The sequence below is a fragment of the Lipophrys pholis genome (genome assembly GCF_963383615.2).
Source record: "Lipophrys pholis genome assembly, chromosome: 17".
NCBI classification, from domain to species: Eukaryota; Metazoa; Chordata; class Actinopteri; order Blenniiformes; family Blenniidae; genus Lipophrys; species Lipophrys pholis.
Genome location: NC_137643.1, coordinates 10,050,144 through 10,067,487, shown reverse-complemented (window position 1 = coordinate 10,067,487; position 17,344 = coordinate 10,050,144). Strand labels below are relative to the sequence as shown.

At 41.9% G+C, this 17,344-nt stretch overlaps 1 protein-coding gene across 1 annotated transcript in view; it reads left to right on the top strand.

Annotated features, from left to right (window-relative positions):
* The first annotated feature begins 3,590 nt into the window (after nt 1-3,590).
* Nucleotides 3,591-17,344, top strand: part of gabbr2 (gamma-aminobutyric acid (GABA) B receptor, 2) — a 197,413-nt gene continuing 183,659 nt past the window's right edge. The window contains exon 1 of the mRNA XM_080485290.1: nt 3,591-4,602. Within this exon, the coding sequence (XP_080341416.1) occupies nt 4,288-4,602 (315 nt within the window). The 5' untranslated portion in view covers nt 3,591-4,287. The remainder of the gene's footprint in view (nt 4,603-17,344) is intronic.

Genomic DNA, 17,344 nt, shown 5'->3' with positions numbered 1-17,344 from the left:
ATTTTATTTTATTTTTTTTTCATTTATTCTGTTCTGAATACCAGGCATTTAAAATTCATGGGGCATCTTGTGGCGTATTGTCTGAGTTTTGGTGAGGGATGTCCTCAGGCCACCCCATTAATCTCTATTAAACAGGAACAATGTCAGCCACCCGTGTGTGTGTGTGTGTGTGTGTGTGTGTGTGTGTGTGTGTGTGTGTGTGTGTGTGTGTGTGTGTGTGTGTGTGTGTGTGTGTGTGTGTGTGTGTGTGTGTGTGTGTGTGTGTGTGTGTGTGTGTGTGTCTGCATTGAGCATCCGGTGTTTGGCTGCATAATTCTATGAAATCAAGTAATCTTTCTATTTGTTTCCCATTGTTTGTAAAATGCAAGCAATGAACAAGTTCAATATTATCAAATAAACCCTTCATGCAGGTGGAAAAGAAGCTATATAAGTTGCAACAAGTCACTGAATCCATTCATCAACATAATCATTTCACTGTGGCTTTATACTACACAAGTAAGTTCTAATTAGGGGTTATATATTAGCCTGACATGTTTAGTGATGAATGTAGGTTGTGAGACAGTGATTGAAGGCTTAATGAATGAGTCATAATCTGAAATGAAATGGCCATTTTTATTTTTGAAACATCAAAAGGGATTAACCAGACAAATAGCAATTCTAAATGAGCAGAACATGATGTCAGTTTTGAGCATTAGAAAACAACAAATGATGCTGACATCAAATTCTCCTTATGTGATCAAACCTGGAATTGCTTGTAGTTACTGTTATGAAAGAAAATGCAGTATTTTGTAAATACAGCACAGATTTAGCCAGCATTTCCCCTCAACTGTAGTTTTGTCACCTTTTACTTTGCTGCTGAAAATGTTCTTCTGCTTGACACCCATTATCTTCCCTCTCACATTTGTCATCTGAGGCTTCCTTGGTATTGGAGAAATGTTTTGAACAGGGAAGGATGTTGTTTAGTGCAAAACAAACAGATGGGATGACAACCTGACCTACTTCTTCATCTGGTCTTCTCTGAATAGAAAAGAAGGATAACTATCAAGAAGGGAATGGAAATAGGGTCATGTGAATTAATATATAGAACACAGCAGGCAACATGTTATCTGCTATTGAATAGCTTCTTCTGTATATGCTTGCGCATTGTACTTGCCACCTGGTTGCCACTTGTTTATGTAAAATTACATTATGTTTCAGATATATCTATTGATCTATTGACGCAAGTTATGACACTAATCCACCTCAACCAAGACAATATTGGAAAATATTACATTCTGATTGATGTCTGATTTGGAAATAATCTTTTAAATAATGTGCTTGTCAGAGAGACAGACAAAACAACAACAACAAACAAAATAAACAAATACTCCAGTGATCCTCCGGGGCTGGAGCTATTCCTTTGTGAGTTGTGCACATGAAGCTGCTTGTCCCTCTGATGAATGACCTGTGTTTTAAGAATCTGTGAGGGTCAGCTCTGCCATGTCAACCATGGCAGCTTCATGCGTTAAGTCCCTCATCAAGATAAAGGAAATTGATTCTGTCGGGAGGGTGAGATGAAAATGGGATCAGGGATGTCTGCCCTGCTGATATTTCTTTTCACGTACAATGCCTGCTTTTTGATAACGATGCAGTCTGCACAGTGTATTCCCCTGACCAAATAAAATTCTTGGTTTCATTTAATACCACAGCTTATGCTGACATTATCCTCTACAAGATGATTAAAATTACTTTCAGCTGTCACCAGATGACACATCAAAAGTCCCTGTGTTTTGTCATATTTTGGACATCAACTTGAACAATTCATCATTCATGCAAAGCTCTTTTTCATGGCATGGGAAACATTGAACAATGCTGTTATTATTCACACCTGTGGCCATACAAGTGTCACATTCCTTCTCATTTTAAATAACGAAAATGCATTACATCCCCATTTGTGCTCTCATTCACACTTTTTTTTTTTTTTAAAACAACACCCTTGCACTGACTGTAATCACATGTGATGTAATTGCGGAGGTCAAACTGTATATACCTCAGTTATGAAATAGGTTTGCAGCTGATGACTTGAAAGGCCTTCATATTTTTTTCCCACATGCGGAGAACAGTTACCCCCTGGCAGCATATTCTCTTCTCTTCCCACGCCTGTTTAACAATAACATGAAATGTGTTGCAGACTATTGCAATAATTGCCTGTTTTTTGGACCTCTGTGCTGCAAGCAGGAAGTAATCTTTGTGCAAAGGGGCATGGGTGAAAATGTGTGTGTAGCCTGACCTGGTGAAGTACAGGTAATGGGCTAATGTGCACATGTTAAGTGAAGCAGAGGAAAAGCTCAGTTGTGCTGATCCACAGTAATGTACTGTCTGTACACTTCAGAACCATGGACAGTGAAAAGGCTCCTGAGCGCAGGCAGTGACCAGAGAGCTGTCCATGGTCCTGAAATCCAGTCCCAGTGTTTCCAAACTCGATTATTATGACACATCAGCTATAGTCTTGGACCACAGAATGGTTAGTCATGTAGCAGGAAGGTCAAGGGGTTCAAGTGCAGGCTGAGCTTGTCTGTTTGGAGTTTACATGTTCTCCCTGTGCATATGTGGATTTTCTCCAGGCACTCCAGTTTTTGATCACAGTCCAAAAACATGCATTTGAGATTAATTAGTGATTCTAAATTGGCCGAAGGTGTGAATGTGACTGGCCATCTGTCTCTCTGTGTTTGCCCTGTGGTAGACTGGCGACCTATTCACGGTGTATCCCACTGTCACCCAGAGTCATCTGAGATAGACTCCAGTCCTCCACAACTGATGGGACATGGGGTTAAGTCTTGACCTTGAGTGTGGGAGACCTATATGTACAAATCCCAGTTATCACAAGAGGGACATTTGTCCTATAAACTTGCTATATGTTGAAAGTTGCAATTACCCGGTGACCACAAAGGAACAGCAAAATAAACATTGATTGCTGAATTAATTTAAGGACCATGAACACTTCATCGGACAATTTGAAAAAAAAAACAGAGTACACTTTGTTAACCTGTGAGGTCACTGTTTGAGAGTTTGGGCACGGAGGCATCATATAATCATGTCTTCTAGAGACTTTGATTATTTGTATGATGCATATTTGAGAGGAGCAGGAGACCTTTTTCCTTTTTCTCTCTGGGATGAAGCTCACACAGTCAGCTGCTGTGTTTTATCAGCTTGGCGATGTACCTGCAGGTGCAGCAGGTACATGGTTCTGGACGGGGAGTCACAGCAGCTGTCTGCGAGAGCACGCTCATCCCGAGGATGAGAATCACTAATGAATGACTAAAAATATAGCTTTGGAGGATTTGTTTTTCTTTTTGATGCTACTGCAGGACATACCAGCAAATCAAATTGATATATATATATATATATATAGCCTATATACATATACTAGCATACACATGTCTGAATCGTCGTCTGTCTGTTCTCACATAAAAGACCAGTAAATCACCCTTGGCTGACGAGTCTGCCCTGCCTAAAGCCTATGCAGCCTTTCCACCACGGTGCTATATCCATCGCCCTCCTCCCCTCCCTCCCTCGTTTCCTCTCCTCCTCCACATTCAGTGCTCCCTCTTGCGCGCGCGGTGAGCAGCAGCAGCAGCAGCAGCAGCTCCTGCGCTCCTCTGACGCACCATCGGAGATGAGCATCCCAGTCCCACGGGCTGTCAAGGCACACTCTCTCGACATCTTCCCCCTTGGACCTCTGCAGCCAAGCGCACAGCACCAACTGCGTTTGTTTTTAGCCTGATCTGCGCATCCATCGCACATCTCGAGGGTTGTCTGACTGAAGCCTGCTGCTGTTTGGAAGGGGATGCCCACAGTTGGCAGAGGCTGGGAATTTACTTCGGAGGCTATTTTTTGCATCCGCAAGAACTGTCAGCAAGAGTGATTGATTGCTGTGTACACTTGCGGGGTTCCTCTCCTTGTTTTCGGAGCATCCATCACAACATTCTTGTGCGTAAGTGGTTTGAATTGCAGGTGAAGCAGGCGTTTGGATGACGGACACCGAGACGCAATAGATCTTCATCTGCAACACGAATCTTTGCGCCCTTGGAATATTCGTACAGGGTAGGAAAATATTGTCTCAGTTTGCAGTGTCAATCCCGACGAGTTTGCCCACTGCAGGGGCTGCTGCGGCTCTCGTATCCGTTGTGTTTTGAAACACGGTTTCCTTGACGGACGGGCGTCTGAGCATCCCGGACGAGCCCGGATTTGCAATGCCCGAGCAGTGAGAGCGCGGCGGGATTTGATTTGGTCACCCTTCAAGGTAGCATGGCTCCAGCCCGGAGGGACTGCAGCGGCTGGGAGATGTTCCTCCCGACGGGATGCCTGCTCCTCTCTGTTTTGCTTTTTCACCCTGCACTGGCCAAGGTGTGCAACGACCGCACCAAACACGGACAGGACAACAGCTGGTTCGCGAGGGACGGGGAAAACTTGCCCATCATGGTCCTTATGCCCATGAACGAGTCGGCCCTGATGAGCAGCATCAGCCAGGGGATCGAACCAGCGGTCCAGCTCGCCATCCAGCACATACGGGAGTCCAGGAAGTACTCGTTTTCACTCATCACCAAAATCTACGACACCGAGGTAAATGTGCAGACTAGATCCTCTCATTAAGCTGGTTTGCATATGGTGTGTATGTATTTGCACGCGCGCTTCGCTGCGTGCACGTGTGGATGGTGCGCGCATTGCCCCGCAGCGCTCTGCACGGTCCAACTGGGGGAAACGGTTTGGTATCTGCGCAGCTTCCTTGTGCGTGGACGTGTTTTTCACCGTGAAGTCAACTGATCAAGCCTATTTCTTAAACGATTACCCGGTTTATCCCTTCATCTCCAGCCTGAGCTCGTCTATCTGCCAGCACATTTAAATATAAGCTGCCATCAAAGGGAACTTACTGCATTACTCCTCAGGAAAAGACCCTTGTCTTTGGTTTTAAGGTTACCGCAATCCCAGGATGATAATCACTTCAAATCAATGAAAATGCTGCATTGACTTTATTTTCCCTCCCCTAGCCAGTCTTCACTTTATAAGCTGCATTTTCAGTCACGAATCAGTGTTTCTTTCTAACGATTACAGGGCTGGTCCTCATCAAGCCTGAAGATGGCGGTAACTGGATGTACGATTCTTTTTTCCTTTTTTTTTTTTTTAACCCAAATCCTGGCACCCTTGAAAAGAGCTGAACAACGTTCAAGCTCCAAATTAAGATCTATTTATTTGATAACACTAACAACTCCAGTTTGAAGTCCTCTTGAAGTTTAGCCATTGGTAAATCTCTGCAAGTACTGACAGTGTTGTCTCCTCCACAATCTATTTATACCTAAAGTGTTTGAATCAGTCAACAGAATTCAATGTTTTTAACCCCTCAACATGCTGCTCAACCATTTGCTAGAGCATTTTGGCTTGTTCAAAAAAATTCAGGTTCATTTTTAAAGAGACTGTGTACCTCAAATAGTCAAATGTCTTGAATAGACTCCAAGTTTGGTGAAAAGGATTCAAGTTTAGTTAAAAGAAAAAAGTCTGAATTTAGTTTGAAGACTTTGGGTCTGGATCAGAGAATCCCCGGGTCAGACCAAGGACCTATAGGTCGGCTTTTCAAAAGTCCATGTGTTTCAAACAAGTCGTCTAGGTTAAGAGTCCTGGTGAGGTATGAAACAAACCAGATGGAATTAAAAGACTCCAAGCCAAGTTCAAATCAGAGTCTATTATAAATAGTCAAGGAGACGGTTTCCGGAAGTCGAGCTCCTCGCTTTACTATCCAGGTTCAAGTTTAAAGAGTTATCTGTTTTAAACAGCTCAGATCTGGTCTGAGCAGCTGTGATGTGATACTTTAATATAAAATCTCTAAAATTCTAATAATTTGACGCATTTGCCCAATAATTTCTACTGCAATGTCTAAATAATTTTTATTTGTCTATGTGAGCTCAGATGAGGTCACGGGAGTTTAGAATGGTATAGCCATAATGTGTTTTGAAAACACTACCCACTTCAATCAATGGTAACTAGAATGAACACTTTAGGTCACCAGTTAATCCAAGTTTGTCTCACTAAGCCATCCAGGGTATCCCATCCCCGCTGTGTCTTAGAAAGCAGTAATTCTTTCACTTGTTCCAGCACAACACTCGTTCAGTATCCTATACCACAGGTACATGTGTGTGAAAGAGCACACAAATCTCCGTTGACAGGGGTAAACCCTCCGAAGCGGCATGCACTCAGACCGTGGGATTAATATGCTGTTATGAGCGTTATGATTTTTCTCCTCTATTCCCTGAGAGAGAAAGATGAGCTGGAAGCAAGAGGTCAGTGGGCCAGGCTGACATCAGCTTGGTGGGAGTGTCTGACAGGGATGCCAGTTTTCTAATACTGCCAATCAATGGGACCTCATGAGAACAGTGTTATTTGATGACATTGCGGTCAAAGGCTGAACTTGGTTACACAGTGGCATCGCGGATGCCAACTCCATGATATTTCACTCTGCTTTTGTATACAGGCCAGCAGAAAAATACAAGCTCTGATCGTGTGTTTGGAAATTTCCTAATACAAATATTGGATGCCCCTTCTCTTTGATGTTATTTTGTTTGTGAGAGACGAACACATAGTTGTTGCTACACAGTGTGCTGTGTTATGAGGAACATTTGCCCTGTGGTGGCATGCTATTCATGGCAGTAATAGATTTAAAAAAAAAAAAGAAAAGAAAAATGAAGATAAAAAAAAAAAAAAAAGAACATAGCAGAGCAAGGACTGAAAAATACTCATAGTTTGTGGTATATTTACAAGTGAAATCATCTTGCACTTTTTGATATGGTTAAAGTCAACGAGGGACCACAGAACACTGCACAAGTACAAACAGCGGTGTGCTGCAACTGAATATTACTGTTTTATATTTACAGAGATTATGAGAAAACCCGAGCCTTTAGGGAGAGAAATATGGTACAATATCATCTTATGATACGAGAAGCTCTTCTTGTGTTTCTATATCAGATGAAGTGGGCTGAAGTACTGTAAGTGTTTCAACAATCATGGGTATTTATGGATGGGGAAGACCTTTTCTCGTTACAGGCTTATCGTTGTGATGGATACAATATTGCTTTTGGAGCCAGTGGCATGTTTACCAAAGCAATAATGTGAAGTTAGCAATGGCTGTGCTTATAACGGTTTACCATACATGTGTTCTTTGCCATGTAATCTTTAACACACACACACACACACACACACACACACACACACACACACACACACACACACACACACACACACACACACACACACACACACACACACACACACACACACACACACACACACACACACACACACACACACACACACACACACACACACACACACACACACACACACACACACACACACACACACACACACGAGAGCCTTCCACATACCACATGCTTATGTCAGAAAACAATGCATGCATGAGTGCATTTGTTGCAGCGAGCAGCAGGCCAAATGTGTGTCCATGTGTGATGTTTGTACATGTATGTGTGTGTGTCTATGGGCACTGGGATTTAGCCTGGCAGATGTAAGTAATCAGTCCCTGAGCAGAGGCTCTTTATCCCTTTATCCCCTGTCAGTGGAGCCATGGGTCGACGGAGCAGGTCCAGTCCAGCCCCCTTGTGGTGTGGAACTGGGTGGTGAGGCAGATGATGGGGGTGCTGTGCCGCTCGGGGGTGTCCATCATGGTGAGAAGCATGAGAACGGAGGCCAGTTACTCCGTTTTCTGAAGGCTGAAGGAGCAGCTGCTGGAAGTGGAGCAGATGTGCCGACGTTGAACGCCTGGAGATGGGGATCTAATGCGAGTTGGTGTGAAACTAGTCCGATCAGGCTGAGACTGAACTCCTGCGATGTTTCAACAATAAAAGCATTAAAGCAGGGTGAGGCAGTTCCAGATGAGAATACATCATTGCTTTTAAAACCAGAGAGTTTGAGGTAGAAAAGAAGCAGGATGGATTATCAACTTAGCGGTGGAGCAGGAGTTGGTCCTTCACTGCAGCTCTAGATGTGCAAGTGTGAGTTTTAGTGTAACCAAGGACTGATACTGTAACTCTGCAGGCTTAGAGGATCAAAGCTTTGGAGAGGACAGGAAGCACTGGAAGAGGATGGAAGGGAGACTTTGGGCAGTGAGAAGGTTCTAGGCTAAGCTACGCTAGTTCACCGGCTTATGGGATGAGTGGCAGGCCCTTGAGAGGGGCTACTGAGGAGAAGATCACAGTTTTGGCAGAATAGTTAACAGTGGTGGTAAGTTCTTGAATAAATTAACATCCTATATACTTTGGGAAAATTAAATCAGGCTTCAAAACCAGCGAGGGGGAGCCTGCTGCTCCACTTGTTGGGATTGTAATACTAAAAAAAAGATTAAAACATTTTTTTTTCACTGCATATACCGTATACTTTTAATGTAAACCTTTTAAAGACAAGTTCATAGAATAAAACAACTGTAATGATGCCATTCTCTTGATGTCTTTAAACCCAGTGTGTTAAACTGAGAATCCAGTCTGAGGATTCTGAGCAGAGGCTGGAGTTCTTGAAAAGTGTCTACTGGAAATTAAAAACAAAACAAAAAAAAAAACCCTTCCAAAGCTCAAGACAAAGCATGACACTTCAAGGCCTACAGTACTTGACTACTGCCACCGACTGTAATCCATAGACGCGCCATGACTTCATTTTATGAACTGCACCCTTGAATGTGAAGAGATATTTGTTAGTGCTCACAAGTGAGACAAGGCTGTGGGCAAACTTGTGCTACCCTGGAGCCGAGCTAAGCAGGAAAAGTATCATTTTATTCCTGTTTGCATTTTGACCATCTGTCCAAATGATGCGTCAGGGTTCAGGTGGCAGCGTTTATACACTTCCAAATGTATTAATCTAAAGCAGCAATCATACTCAAGTTCCTCTTAATTGGAGGAAACCCGACAAGTGTTAAGAGGCCTTCAAGGACAGAGACTGCTGTAGAATATCAAGATACATGACGGAAGACGATGACATTTAAATACATCTGCTAGAGCTGAACATTTTACCTATTAGGGTTGTCATTTGATTAAAAATGTATGCACAGATTGGAGCTTATATTGAAATTATTCCAACACCACAAAATGGTTCGTCATATTCATAAAAATGCCGAGATGGTTTTGTGACACTCACCCTTTCTTCTATTTTATGCTAATAAAGAGAATGAATAATTACAGCGCAGGTTCTTTGTAATCCCCCAGAGTTCACAGCTTTGTCTTTTGCACTGATGGACTGTTTGATTTACAATTTAATTGCATATGACAAATTACCCTTTTTCCCCAGCATCTACAGTTACCCAATACCGTTGGTTTTTTTGGTGACCGTTGTCTCATGAATGGCAGCAAGCAAATGGATAGAACTTCTGGAACACTCACACAGTAGGGTTTCCCGTTTTTGTAGGAGTCCTAAATCCAGTAAAATCTTTTATAGAGGTGATGGTCGTTTGTCAATCGTATTTTCCTATATTGTAGTTGAAATATTCTTTAAGTGCAAATCAATACAAAGATGGTCAAAGAGTTTGCATTTGGAGGTGCAGATAGTGTCTATGTGCAGTGTGCTAGAAAAAACTATGCAGATGGGTATTTATAGTGCGTGGCTGTCCACCCATGCACTACCACGGGCCCCCCTGAGAGTGTGCTTGCAGTGACCTACGTTCAGCGATACTGCACACAAAAATGAGCCGCTTCCCTTGCTCTCCTCAGAGGACTAGATGCAACATGTCACATTGGTGCACATGTTGGCAAGCCTGAAACCACTGTACAGTACGCTTGTTCACGGGAGGCTGAATACCCCTCTGAGCGTATGTTAGGAATTCTGTCGTTTTGTCAGAGGAAGTTAGGTTTCCAGTGAAAATGCATTAGCATAATGGAGGTCACTGTGCTGCTAAGCATAGGTCTTAAGTCAAAGCGAGCGGTTTCAGAGCTGTTGGTGCTGTTAGGGCCGGGGACAGTTTGTTGTGGTAAAGGCATTTATACGTTTATCTAGAAAGACAGACCAGCAGTACTGTGATGCACATACATTAAGTCACCTTTGACCATTTGCATAAATTAGTCACGTCGTGTGCAATCAAAGTCACAGCTATGAGCATGTTGTGTGTCATGGTCTTATATAAACACCACATATTATCTGAACATCTGATGTCATAGTGGTGACCCAGGAGGGTCAGTGAAGATTGCCTGGCGCTGTTCCTATAGGAGAGGGTAAATGTTCGGTGATAGTAGGGGTGAAGGCGGCGTGTGACAGCCTGGGTACTCTCCAGGCAGGCAGAAAGTGCTGAGTGTGGCTGTATCCACTGACCCGACACAGATAGTGGGGATCAATGTGCAGCAGCCCTTCTCATAGAACGAACAGGATCTCAGGGGAGAATCAGTAAGAGAGAGAGAGAGAGCGAGCGAGCGAGAGAGAGAGAGGCAACGAGATGCATAGGGTATGAGATGGAGATCCCGAAATAGGATTATATCATCTTCTGTGCAGGAAGAGGAAATGGCCAGCCTCTTAATTCTTATTGGATCATATCGTAATGCCATTCACATTATTTCTCTGAGGCTACACAGTTTAATGGCCATTTGAAAAAAAAAAGAAAAAAGAAAAAAAAAGAAAAGCAGCAATTACAGCATTCCATAAGACATTCACATTAGATCTGTTAACAGCTGCCAGGATCATGTGCGCTTGCATCAACCATTTCTTTATAAAGGTTCATCACGGTGTTACTTTAATATCAATGTTTTCCAACTCTGAATCACACATATTTAGGGAAACATGGGTCACAAATTTAATGAATGTGTCAAAACTGAGAACAAACTGCTGACCTTTGTCTCAGTCAGGCTGCCAGTGGCCTGCAGGGCACGAGCGAGACGACCATTAATGTGAACTTTCTTGATAAAAAAAGCTCTTACATACCCCGAAGCTGGCTCAACAACTGTTACCCTGACACATGGGCACGCGCATAATATTTCACCAAAATTAGCCACACAAACAGAATCCCACTACACACACACACTTCCACATATGGTCAGCGCTGTCGTCAGTTGGCGCCCCTGCAGCAGTGCCCGAGGTCAGGATATTGTGTTCAGTTGGGCAGTCAAGATGTGCAGTGTTGTTCAGCTGCAGGACGAATGGACTCACAGCCTCATCCCATTATTTCACACAGCATCCTTTCTTCGTTGTTAGAAGTATAATTTTAAGGGCACAAATGTCATCAAGCTATTAACTGCTGTTGTTTTTATTAAAGATGTAAATAATCATGATGAAAAACAATGATGGAAGAAAAAAATTATTGTGAGTTTCAGTCATGTTAAATTCAATATGTTTTACTCCTCAAATCTTTTATTCACCATGGAAAGAGTTAACCCTCTTGACCATTCTTTAAGTTTGTATGCTCCTCTTCTCTGGGGCAATGTCCCACAATCATACCAGTTAGGAACATCCTTCCCGTAGGTACACAACGGTTTATTTGATATCAGCTCTGTGGTGTTGCCCACGGAAGTGCAATAAGTAAAATCAAGCCTGATTACACCTTGCAGCTTCGCATTTCTTGAAAGTAGATTACAGGAAGTTTGATTGTCACTGCCTGCGTTTGTCTTCCTGATTTGATGAAGTGAGAGAAATGTTCATGCTGCAGGTCTTGCTGAGTAAGTTAAGAGCTAATTGCATGAGCAAGGCAATAGCTGGATTCCACTTAGAAAGAGCATGCTAAGAGAGTCAATTGGTTACTTGCAAAGCAGTCAGGCTGTGTGCTCAAGTGCTGCTCAAAAGATGTTGGATAGGCTGTGTGCAGGCAGAAATACTTTTACGATACCTCTGCGCTTGGTTCAAAAACAGAGGGGGACATTTAATTTTTCAGAGGGGCATAAAAAAAAAAACAATCATGAAAGACTTAACGCCGAGCTGAACTCGATTCTGCTGAAATAAAAGCAGTGTGTTTTATGGTCTTGATCAGGTATTATCCTCACAACTAATTTCTCAGTAAAATTTGTCAATTTATCAATTAGAAAACGACAAAAAAGAGAAAATGTCAAACTACAGCACAATTTATAGTATTGTCTGTGAGAATATTGGATGTATTAGGAGCTCTTTCAAGCCTTTAATCACAGTCTTTAACCAGCATATCAGATTCTCAAATGCTGCTGAATTTCGAAGCACTTTGCACCATTTTTGCATCTCGGCGCGGCGTATTCAAGCTCAAGGTATTCCATTAACTTCTTGAAGCCTTCACCTTCAATAGAGCTAAGTGGAAGGATGCCTTTCAGCATCGCTGGCGTAATGAGCCGTCTCAGACTGGGCGGGATGAGAGTTTATCTGGGTAAACAACATCGAAGTGACCTTAGGGTGGGCCAACTAGCAGTGCTATTCTGCACAGATTGCTACCTTGTTTTCTTGTTTTATTTGAATGAAGTGACTCGAACTGCAGTTTACTCAAGCACTGTGATGAGGTTTAGGGGATCATCCCGGTTATTTACTTAATTTGTCTGGTAATAGTCTTAAATTGAAATCTTTAAACATAGTCGTCATTACTTCACAAACTAAAACACAACTTCGGTTAGAATTTTTTTTTACTTTTACTGTGAACAAAAATTGTTAGCTCCGCTGTCTAACACAGTACAGATGGGTAAAGGTACACTTATAAACACACTATGTATACTGACAAACACTGGTTTTCATTTGATTCATACCTTTTTATTCACCTCATTATACCTGATAAGTGGTGGCTAAAGACCGGCGATGTCATGAAAGGGGAAATCACCACCACAGCGATTGTTAAAACCAGCCAATTAATATTCAATCTAATCTCAAACAAAACAGATTAGAGTATCTAATTTTATAGTCACACTTTTCACACTTTGCAGTGTTACTTTCGTTAGTGTTTATGGGAATCAAAAAACAGCAATTGGTTTAATAACACTTAATTGCCTCACTTTCAAGTTAATTTTAGCTGATTAATTTCCCACCTTCAAAACCTCAGATACAATGTGAGGATTTAAAATTTTACTTTGCAACATGATTTTTAACTGACGCTGCATATGTGTTGACCTTTACCAGACAGTTTAGAACATTGTGGGGAATTCTACATACAAACTCCTTTACAACAACATGGAATCAAGACCAATAACATCCTCTTATAATTTCTCATAAAACAAAATGAACCAGGTATCTAAACTGCACATATGTCGCTGTGAATCCCTTGCATCTTAATTACAACTAAGCGGCCCTGTCGTGCAGTAAAAGCTCTGATGAATTCAGTTTGTGATAATCAATTAGGTTTGAAATGGATTTGTCATTGTCAAATTTTAATCTTCCCTTCTTGATGCCATCCTATTTTGTTTTCACAGTAGATGCAATAATGAGACATCTGTTTGTCATGCCCCCCCTCATCTTTCTCTCTTTTTTTCTTCCAAAACTACAGTCATTGAGATGTACAATGACTCCAAAGGGTGGCAAATCAGGCATCTGGCTGCCATTAACGTCAAACGTTACCGAGGCACCAGGGGAGAGACACCCACAGGAAAATCAGGAGAGAGAAACTGGGAGGGAGGATGGATGAAGAGATGGGGGAGGCAGAAGTGATGACTTGAAAAGGACAAGATTGAGAAAGTATAGAGTGGTTGGAGAGAGAGATTGTGAGGCAACGGCAGAAACAAAAGCTTTAAAAAAAAAAAAAAACGTTAAAGCAGTAATAGAAAGGAGCTGGCATGTGGATGAAAATCTCCCATCTTTATTCAGTTCTGCTGAAAATACTGACAAGATGGCTGCTGGCATGCCGAGTGCAACGCTAAGTCAGTCTGTCTGGCTGCTTCTGCTGGTGCATTTATAAAGTTGCCATTGATCCCCAGCCAAGCCATTTGCACAGACAATTAACACAGCGAATGTTTATCCGCTGCTGTCGCTTGTTTCACTGCAAACTGCTGCAAAAGTTGCTCTGAAATCCCAAATGTGGTGTGAGCATTAGGACTATTACAACATTGTTATTTAGCTGGTAACTTCATTTCAAAGTGATATTTGTGACGCTTTCGTCTATTTATTGAACACGCTCTTCTGCAAACAAGATCCCGGAGAATATGTGTTTGTGTGCTTATGGTTACCAACCCCAGGAGACATGTCCTGCTGCAGCACGTCTGGAGAATTTCCATCACTGAACGTGTGCAAGTGAGAGACACAGTGGGATGGATTTGAAATGCTTCACTTATAATGATTTATTTAATTCACAAGCAAAGCAGATCATGACCAAGGCCTTGCTACTCTAGCTGACCTTTTTAAAACCATGACTTCAGTATAGCTCAGTATCACGTCTGTCAGCCATTATTATGTCGTAATCCTGCAAATTTTACATCCTCTCTCTCTCTCTCTTCCCATCACTGCTGCTCTCCTGCTCTTCATCAACCCTCCCACCCCCTTCCTTTCCCCTTCATACACACATGTAGACATAGGCTCTCAGGCACGGCATTCACCTCCCTGTCCCTCTCCCATGAGTGGACAGAAACGATAGGATTACCATGGAATGGGTGTGCTGTTGTCATTAGAGATTGGACAAATACTTTGCGCATGTTCCTGTCTGCTGCTCTCAAGGGGATCCACAATAGAGCAATAACCAGAGAGACTGTCCTTGCCGGTCCTGTAATTACATTAAGGCTGGTGTAATTCTTAGCCCCAAAAACAAAGAGCCAATCATCATCTGCTTCTTGTCAGGGGGTGTGCACACGAGGGTACACGCATACAGTAGATGGCATGTGTTTTAGTACACTGAGAAAAGTGAAATTAAGGAGCTGGTGTGTCAATTTGTCACATACAGTGTGTGCCCAGGCATTTGTGATTTTGGTGGCATGCAATGTGAACGATCGCAGCATGTGCACATCTGGTTCTCAGGGGTCAACAACACTTAACACTTGTTTCCAGAGGGCAGCTTGGTTGTCATGGCCACAGGTGGGATCTATGGAGACTCAGGCAGGTGCCATCAAACAATAATGGCCTTTCTGGCTTCGTCTCGATCTTGTTCTCCATGACAGACACCTGCACCTATCCACACTGTCAAACCGGATGAGGTAGCTCAAGTCAGACCCATTTGTAGACACCGATTGCCTGAAGTAGCTTAAGTTCATGAACTCAAACTATTTAATTGTCAAAAAATATTTGATCTTTGTTTGGTCAACTTCAGTAGCCATTGTTATAACTTCAGCAAATCAAGGACACCATCAAAAATACTTCACTAACAGAGAGAATTCAGAATTGTTATGAAAATGCCTTGATGAAACTCACTAGAATTGCAATGCCAATGCTTAAAAAGCTCACAAGTTTAAGTGTGAAATATTTAAATAAACAAACAAAAAAATTGCCAAAAAGTGAAAGTAAAAACCCCAAACTATAAAACCAGCCCACAAATGTAAGGGACCATTATCTGTGAGAAACACTGAGACACATGGACACTAAAGAACAGCCACACAGATGGACTGACCACAAGAACACATAGGGAAAGCACATTATATACCAAAGCCACCAGGTGAAGCCAATCACACACTCAGGCACAGCTGAAAGACATTTGGACAGGGAACAGCAATCAAACACGAGGAGGGGAGGGCAAGGAGCCTGAAATGAGAAACACGGGACCTGTTTACACGTACCTGGGTTTCTATAAAAATGGATATTTTCCCCTTTGCGTTACCCCCCCATTAAATCTTCATTTACACCTAATTGTTTACCAAAAAAATCTTCATTTACACGGACCTGCATATACACCTGGTCCAGGGCTACTATGAGCATGCCAAATCTGTAGGGGGCAGTGTAACGAGAAGCATGATACCATGATAGCTAATCAGAATCCAAAAGGCCAAAATGCAGAGAAATATCACAGTTTTTTAAAATACCCAGGTACGTGTAAACGTGGCCAGAGAGACAAAAGATGAACCATGACACTGAAAAGAAACACACACACACACGTTGCAGATCATCATAATGCAATTGTAGCCTCGAGCAATAACAAGTTAAATGTTCTTTTCCGCATACATCCTGTATATATTTAATTTGTTAGGACAAAAGCCCCAGTAAAAGATAAATATAGATAATGACAAGAAGTCATTCAATCGAAAGGCGCCAACTGGGGAGAAAGCATAAAGGACATAAGGAGCATCTGACATTAAAACCAAAAAGTTTCAGCTATTAAGCACCAAATGTGAAGAGGCTTAGATGTTTTAATATATTTGAATGTCGAGGGAAAAGAAACTCAACAGTTTGAGTCAAACTTTATCTGAAAAATTCAACAATCTGTATTTTGTACAAAAAGAAAGCCAACATTGTATGATGGACTGATTAGCTTTCTGTAATCTGAATACCTTTCTGTAATCTGCTGCATGAATATTAACAGATATGTTTTGGTGTGAGCATGTGATATAATAACAGAGATGAACTGAATAAAACTAACCAACATGGCCCACGTCCAGAGATATCAACCACACCTGCAAACATGAAACATGGCAAGACAACACTCGGAAACATAAAGCTGAAACACGACGGGACGAGACCGAGAGATGGAAGTAATCCCACATGACCCAACATGACAACATTAAACGCAAACACATCATTGTGATCTCTGTGACGAGGCTGACAAGGTTAAATGCAACAACATGACATGAAATGAAACCGTAGAAACCACAAGTGAATAAAACATATCGGAAACACACGGGGAAATGAAACCACTCAACAGGACAATACGAAACACCAGTGCTGTTTTATGAAGTAACACATTAGCACTGGCTAGATTGTAGTATTTTTCTTCTTCTTTCCACATATTTTTTCTCTTAATTTTATATGTGTCTTGATACCATTAAGACACATTAGGAGGTAATTTTCAATCTCAGATGGGACACATATAGCGTTTTCTTTAAAAAAAAAAATTCCAACAGCACACAGCAGTGAACCAGTAATGGAGGCTTTCCTACTGTTAAAAAGCTGTTCTAAAAAGCCATTAAACTATTACACAAGGAGCTGAAAAATGGAAAAAATAACATATAACTATCATAAAAGGTAATTAGAATTTCCTCATCAAAAGAAAGACAAGCTTCCATATTTACACAAGGATTTAAATGGAAGATTATTAACTTTGGGAAAATATAACCTATCTTTGCCAGGACTGCTCCTCTGATTTTCTTCAGGGAGAAAGTATTCAGCCATTGCAATCATCCTAAGGACAATCACGGAGGACCTACTAGATGAACGCCCTTAACATTTATTTGACAGAAATAAACAGTCACACTAAACACATCAAATCTTCTGTGAGCAATGTCTCCTGTGTTTGCCCCCATGCAGTGGTTGGTGTATATTT